The sequence below is a fragment of the Desarmillaria tabescens genome, assembly GCF_030435595.1.
Source record: "Desarmillaria tabescens strain CCBAS 213 chromosome Unknown EV420scaffold_228, whole genome shotgun sequence".
Taxonomy (NCBI): domain Eukaryota; kingdom Fungi; phylum Basidiomycota; class Agaricomycetes; order Agaricales; family Physalacriaceae; genus Desarmillaria; species Desarmillaria tabescens.
In genome coordinates this window covers 1,476-9,446 of record NW_026848527.1, presented here as the reverse complement: position 1 = coordinate 9,446, position 7,971 = coordinate 1,476, and the positions used below count along the sequence as shown (strand labels likewise).

The 7,971-nt window shown below is 48.3% G+C and overlaps 1 protein-coding gene across 1 annotated transcript; it reads right to left on the bottom strand.

Annotated features, from left to right (window-relative positions):
- Positions 1-782: 782 nt before the first annotated feature.
- Positions 783-2,606, bottom strand: EV420DRAFT_1771499 (uncharacterized protein; the record flags this gene model as incomplete). Its single annotated transcript, XM_060481095.1, has 1 exon — positions 783-2,606. One exon carries the CDS (start codon positions 2,604-2,606, stop codon positions 783-785), a length of 1,824 nt encoding a protein of 607 aa, XP_060321527.1.
- Between the last annotated feature and the right edge of the window lie 5,365 nt (positions 2,607-7,971).

The following is a 7,971-nucleotide window of genomic DNA, read 5'->3' as shown; positions in this document are numbered from 1 at the left end:
GGTAATTGAGGACGCAGAGGTAGAACTTTATTGGTGCTGGCATAGCGCTGGCCTGCAAGTCACGAATAAATAGACAGCTTGCAATCACCAAGGCTCCAGGAAGGACGGTTGATAGATAATATGCCGTCAAACGAAGCTTCGAGCCATAATAGAAGTAAGTTGAGATCCCAATGTGATGACAACTCCACCGTGGTCTGTTATTAGTTTGAATACAGTTCGTCTCGTGGAGACAGCCGATAAACACGAAGAAATTCACAACATGCACGTGCTGCCTGCTTTATGTTTTGACATCATGATTTTGGGGCGCCACTTCGTCTCATCGCATCAATCAAGCTCGGCACCTCATCATCGTTTGCAGTCAACACGGCCATGGCTACCTCGATGGGCATACTTCCAGAGATAGCAGATGAGTATTCATCCTACGGTTGTCCTCGTCACAGCATTGAGGAAGGAGATGAAAATGGGCCACTCTTGAAAGCCATTGGTAAACCGAAAGCACCTTGATTATTCTACCCCTACTTGTCAATGTCTCAGATCGACCCAGCCAGTGGTGCAAAAATCAAAACCATCAAGCTCTGGTCGTAATACAAACCCTGTATGTTGGCCACACAGGGAACTACAGGGAAATAAGAGCACTGGTCCTCTGATTTCCCTGGGTGGCTCGAAAACTGGAAAACTGGATTTATTGGCCACCTCTGCTGATACAGCTCAGGTAAATAAGCGCAAACTAATCTACCTCGGTAGCTCATTGTAAGTAAAGGTACACGTATGAAGGGAAACGGTCAGGACGATAAGATAGGAGATAAAAAGGATGGTAAATCAATGGCTACGGCGTTATTATTCTTTTTCGATGGAGCCGGACGTACCCTTCGCTTATATTCCGCCCAAATCCTGCCAGCCAGACGAATGCATGACGTGTGCCACGTGTGAGCGATGCGTACCAACAGACGACTTGTCTTCGCTCCCGGCAAACCAGTAAGTGCGGGCAAGGGTGGCGTTAGGCCAAGGTAGAAGCGAGATAGAGATTGGGGCCAAACGGGGCCATCTTCAAAGAGACATCGGACCACCTGAAGAAAGGACCTGCAAATGAGCAAGGGTACTTCTGCAGAGTCCAGGATACGGGATGTCTCGGTAATCAGTGTTTGTGTGGCATGTTGGCGGAAGGAGCGATACACAGGGCACGAGACGAAGACGTGGTGGACGGTTTCCAGTGCATCGCATCCACTGATGCACATGGGGGATACGTTTCCGAAGCGTCGGAATCGTGCGTACGTCGTGTCCAGCTGATCTGATCTCGCGTAGAGCTGTACCAAGGCTGAATATGCCGAGGAGGCCCGCAAATAGGGATGTTCGGGAGGTGTGTGTTGGTCGTGGAACGGCAGTAGCATCGTCATGGCAGGGCGGAAGTCTGGGCTAGAATAAGCAGCGGAAGTGAGTACAGATGGCAGATATGATGATATACTTGTTTCAATGTAGCCGTCGTTTGGTGAGTAAAGCATAAAAGAATCCATAAAGAAAGTAGGTAAGGGTGCGGGAGGTGGCCGAATTTGTAAATGCTGAGAACCTGATGCGAGCCGATCTGCAAGCGCATTAACTGTTGAAGGGGTCGAGGAGGAGTTGGTGTGAGCTGGAGTGTAGATGATATTGGGAGGATGATGTGGTGGTGGAGAATGCTGCAAGAGATGAAGGAGCCATCGGTAGAGCGAACGACCAGGAAGAGATGACCATTGATGAGGCAGAGGAGGGAGGTGGAGAGCGGAAGATACAATACGAGAAGAGTTGAGGTGGTCGGTATAGAGAGTTGGAGAAGAGGGTAGGTGAGAAGGGGGTGATGGTAAATTGTATTGATGTATTGTTGATGCTATGAGTCCGTACGTCTCGCCATGATAAACCCACGCTGAAGTACGGAAGCAGTCGAGATTCATGGCCAGGGCAGAGGAATGAGAAATTGACGAGAAGGTTACTGAACGTTGATGTCGGAAAGAGGGTGCAGCCGGAAGCATAGATGCGTCAGATGCGAAAATCCCAGGAGGAATGGAGGTGGGAAAGGGCGCGTGAGGGGAAACAGCGTAGTAGGCATTGATGAGATCTTGTGCTTGTTGCATACGCAACCTTGGAGGTAAACCCAGGAACCAAAGGGGCTCCAAGTCCAGACACTGACTCGCAGCTGCACCACGGAGGAGATTGTCATCCGTGCCAGCGATCTGTATGCGAGTTTGGCAACCAACCGCTCTCCGTCGTCTCCCTACAACATTATCTGTCATGTCCGAGTCCGTAGCCATATACCCATTGACCAGATCCATCAGCGTTAAATCGGAAAGCCACTGTGAGGTTTGTAACCACTGTTCTTGAGCGCGAGTGGTAGCATTTTGAAAGTGGACATTGGGATGAGGTTGTAGTTGCACAACGTCATGTTTTGCGGGATCTAGGGTGAAGGATGCGATGTCAAAGAGGTGAGTCAGTCCGGCATTAGCCAAGTTGGTTATAAACTGTGGTGGTAGACTGAGACGAGTGTGTAACGTGCGATTCAGGTGACGCAGAGACACATCGCCATAGAAAAGGAAAGAGAGATCCGTGTTACGGATGGACAAACCGTTTTGGCGCATAGTGTCATGTGCTCGCAGTGTGCTCCCATCCATCCACATCCCGCCCCGGGCCGGGCCCTCTCTGCCATGATTCTGCTCTGGTAACCTATTCCACGATTCCCACCGACAACAGCCCCTCTCCCTTCATCATCCATCACTTCCTTCGAAAACCCGACCCTTCCCTTTTTAACGTGTGTTGAGTCGTGTCGGGTCGTGTGAATTCTATAAACAGCGTATTCTGACCCGTTTCCTTTTCTCAACGACATCGCAAAGCGTTGCTGATATCAAATCCATCTTCAGTGGCGCCTGATCGCAGATACACACTAAAGATATGACGCAAACATGACGATGATAATCGTAATGAGTTGGCAAGGCAAACCGGGAACCACCGATATTCATTCTGCTCAAGGATAAAGTGAGTGAAATCTATTGCAGTATTATAACTGAACGATGCTAAATAATATGATAGTACATAAACCAACGAGAGTACATAGCGAAACAGTTTAGATCTTCTATACAGAGCATACACACAAACCGACGAAGGAAACTAGGGTCTTTGTTTAACCAGAGCACATCACGCAAGCGTCTTTGTTTTCCAGCGAGCATAGAAGCTTCTCAGCTTCATACTCGCGCTCCTTCTGCCGTCTCAACGCTGCTGCATACTCCGGATTCTCTTCAGCAACCTCTTTCAGGACATCATCCAGCATCGATGATGACGATGAAGATGAAGATGTCGATGACGACGACGACGACGGTGACAAAGTAGGGGTATCTGAGGGCGACACTGTAGGCGACGTAGATGATGAGGAGGCAGGTGTGGGTAAAGCATTAAGGGTATTCTTAGCGGGGTTGACGACAGGGGCTGCGGGTGTGAGAGTACGCGACAAGGGAGGTGTGGCTTGGGACTGGTGCACTTTCGCCTCTTTCAGAACGCTCTGGTCGACGGTGAACTGGATGGCCTGGGCCGCAGACCGTGTCCGAAGGTAATACATGCCCGTCTTCAATCCCTTCCTCCATCCATAGAAGTGCATGCTTGTCAACTGACCGAGCGTCGGGGCTTGGAGGTGGATGTTTAGACTCTGACTCTGGCAAATGAAGGCACCACGATCAGCAGCGAGGTCAATGATCTTCTTCTGACTGATCTCCCATACAGTCTTGTAGATGGCTTTGACGTTATCAGGAATGTTGGGAATGTTTTGTATAGACCCATTGTGTGCGATAATCATGTTCTTCATGTTATCGTCCCAGAGACCAAGGTCAACGAGTTCACGGAGTAGCCAAGGACAGACGACCTGGAATTCACCAGCGAGCACACGACGAGTATAGATGTTGCTACAAAGACAATGAGTAATAACATTACGTCGAAGGAGAGACAACACACCTCGTGTAGGGTTCAAAGCATTCATTGAAACCGAGAATCTGACTGGTTGATGCAGTTGGCATGGGAGCGGTCAATAAAGAGTTTCGGAGGCCCGTCTTAGCAATCTTCGCCTTCAGGGAATCCCAATCCCAGAGATCCGTCGGCGTAACGCCCCAAAGGTCGTACTGGAGCTGACCTTGTTGAGCAGGACTGCCCATCCACGTTTCGTAAGGTCCATCCTTCTCTGCCATCTCAGCGCTAGCCTCCAGAGCACCATGGTAGATGGTTTCGAAGATCTGTATATTGAGCTTCTTGGCCTCGGGAGAGTCGAAGGGCATGTGGAGAGCCATGAAGGTGTCAGCGAGACCCTGCACACCGATACCAATGGGACGGTGCCGGAAGTTCGAACGGCGTGCTTCGGGAACAGGATAGTAATTGACGTCGATGATGCGATTCAGGTTGAATGCGACAACCTTAGCAACAGCATGAAGCTTCTTGAAGTTGTATGTACCGTTCGAAATGAAGGTAGGGAGGGCAAGCGACGCTAGATTGCAGACTGCGATTTCATCCGGAGAAGAGTACTCAATGATCTCGGTGCATAGGTTGGATGACTTGATAACACCGAGGTTCTTTTGATTCGACTTGGCTACAATTACGATCAGACCCGATACTCAACAAAAATAACGAAATCACTAACCGTTGGCGGCATCTTTGTAGACCATGAAAGGGTTTCCGGTCTCAACTTGGGCATCGAGAATCGCATACCACAACTTCTGTGCTGGGACCGACTTGCGTGCACGACCTTCCTTCTCATACTTCTCATAGAGCTTCTCGAACTCCTCACCATAGACCTCATGGAGACCAGGTGCCTCGTTGGGACAGAAAAATGACCACTCGGCGTTGGCTTCAACACGCTTCATGCTATTAATATATGATCAGTATAAAGACACTCAAAATGTGCTTCATCACTCACAAAAGGTCAGGAATCCAGAGTGCATAGAAAAGATCGCGTGCACGGCTCTCTTCTTTGCCGTGGTTCTTTCTAAGGTCTAGGAACTCAAAGATGTCGGGATGCCAAGGCTCAAGATAAATGGCAAATGCTCCAGGACGCTTATTACCGCCTTGATCGACATAGCGGGCGGTAGCGTCATAAGCTCGCAGCATAGGAATGATACCATTAGAGTATCCGTTAGTCCCGGCGATGTATGATCTATTAATCCTATTAGCAAGAATAGATGGCTATGAATGATGATAGACATACCCAGTGGCACGAATGTTATGAATGCTGAGACCAATACCACCAGCCGTCTTACTAATCATGGCGCAGCTCTTTAGGGTATCGTAAATGCCCTCTATGGAATCGTCCTTCATACAAACGAGGAAGCAAGATGATAGCTGAGGGTGGGGGGTCCCGGCATTGAATAACGTCGGCGATGCGTGGGTGAAGTACCGTTCAGACATGAGGTTGTATGTTTCGAGCACACGGTCGATGTCGTTGCCGTGAATACCGACGGCGACACGCATTATCATGTGCTGAGGGCGCTCAGCAACACGTCCATTGAGGCGAAGAAGGTATGATCGCTCGAGAGTCTTGAAACCAAAGCTAGAAGGAAAATGATTACGATAACTATCACGACGCATGCAAATGCAACTCACTAGTTGTAGTGGAAGTCACGGTTATATATGATGGCGGAGTCAAGGATTTCAGCATTAGCTTTGACAACTTCATACGTCTCTTTGGAGATCATTGACGCGGGTCGGTTGTTCTTCGGGTTGACTATATCCTTGTGAGATGTTGACAAGTAAACCAAGATAAGAAACGTACCGTATGTGTAAAGGTCCTCAATAACATGGGAAAAAGTCTTCTTAGTTTCCTTGTGCAAGTTAGAAATGGCAATGCGCGCGGCGAGGACGGCATAGTCGGGGTGCTTGGTGGTTAGGTAGGCAGCAGTCTCAGAGGCAAGATTCTACAGAATAGCTCAGCGGCGAAATTGTGCGAGAATGATTGGTAACTGACGTCGAGTTCTACTGTAGTAACACCCTGATATACACCTTGCACGACTTTCTGAGTGACCCTACGACAATGGTAAGCGACGCGCTTTTGATGGCAAAACGACCCTGGCGTACTCGATGGGATTAACATAGTTCATGTCGAGGCCATAGCACAGCTTATCGATGCGCGTTGTGATCTGCATATAAGGATGTTAGCCAGCCCCCGACGCGTGACTAGGTGAAAGATGTGCTCGCCTTGTCGAACTGGACGCGTTCCTTGCGCCTGAAGAAGCAGAAACAACAGTCAGTCACAACAGGGACGCGCTGCGACGCGTAGAAGGAACCAACCCATCTGCAAAGGAAAAGACGATGAGACAGTGCGCAGCGCAAAGGTAGACAACGTACCTCTCTTGAAGACATAGGCCATAGACATGTTGAACAGCGTAGAAGGTCAATACAGTCAGAGAGATGAATGGGAATCGCAAGGGATGGAGAGGGAGATAGAGGGACAGGTGGTGGTAGAGAGACAAGGGTTACTGGAAAAAAACGCGTCTATAAATTATGTCTCTGACTAAGCGTCCCGTTTAGGAAATCTTCGTCCTGATGGCTTTCAACGTGGACTCGATGGACTCGTCAGACTGTGCCGAGACACTTGTGGATACAAGACAATATGAAAATGCATCTGAGAGACTATTGTCGCGTGCACAAAAAATTTCAGAATATTCTTTCTTTCTGCTGGACATGTATACATTCTTTAATTGGCGGTCACGAGATTTCAACAAGACGCGCTGTTGTGCTCTATCGACGCGTCTGAAACACGACGCGTGATTACAGTGGTGCCACTTTATGCCGCTCGTGTCATTCCCATCAATCAAATCATGATATGCATGAGTCATGACGAATCAATTCGGATCCGATGAACTATGCCGCAAGCCACTATATGAGAGCGCGAATACACACACGGCCCAGCGTTGCAAAACTGAGCTCGAGGTGCAACACCCTGCACTAGGCTACAAGCCTGAATATCAATTTAAATTAAGAAGCAACAACCGACACTCGACGCAACAGTTACTCAAGCAGCGACAGAATGCAAAATTGTGAGTTGTCAAAAAGAGAGGGGTGTCGGATTTGGAAAGGAAGTGATGGGACACCTAGTCGAAGGTAGGTTGTCGTTAAAGACGCGGCTCGACATCTGGAGATGGGGTACAAGGCGGTTTAAGGGATGTGGATTATGGAGAGCCAGGTATTACCGGGTTTCTACAAAATAATGAGAATCGATCGAACTTTTTTTCGGCTGCCCAATATAGTAATTCCCCATCTTGGATTCCACCAAATGCATAAGCACTGCGAATTATACCTTCCTGACATACAACTTGGCTATATTCCTCCGAATTATCCATCAAAGGCTCTGATATCACCACCCAGGCCTTTGGTTTGTGATCCTCGTGAATCCGCTAATCTGGTCTGTCAAATCCCAAATCAGCGGTATTTTCTTCATCACTGCAGGCTCCATTGCATGACTTGATGACACCAAAACATTGTGTACTGCTTTTGGAATCAATTCTAAACTGTTTATTCTATCATTACTGTTGCTCTTGGTGTTGAGTCGCTGTTGAAAGAAAACCGGTACCTATGAATTACTATATTGGGCAGCCGAAAAAAAGTTCGATTGATTCTCATTATTTTGTAGAAACCCGGTAATGGATCAGGACTCAGCACACTGCAAGCCACCCAGGGAAATCCGAGAACCAATGCTCTTATTTCCCTGTGTGGCCAACATTCAAGGTCTGGGTTGCGACCTAACCTTGACAGTTTTGATTTTGGCACCACTGGCTGGGTTGATCTGAGACATCAGAAATCTGCCGGCTAGAGAATGCTGAGCTCCTTCAGCTCGACGCCCATTTGTATATCTGCATCGCCCAGAGTTTAAATAAGTAAAAATGAATAACGGAAGGCGCATACTGACATTCGCTAGCTATTAATGGTAAAGCCGTCGAATCAGAAACGCACAAATCGTACAGTGCTTCGATCATC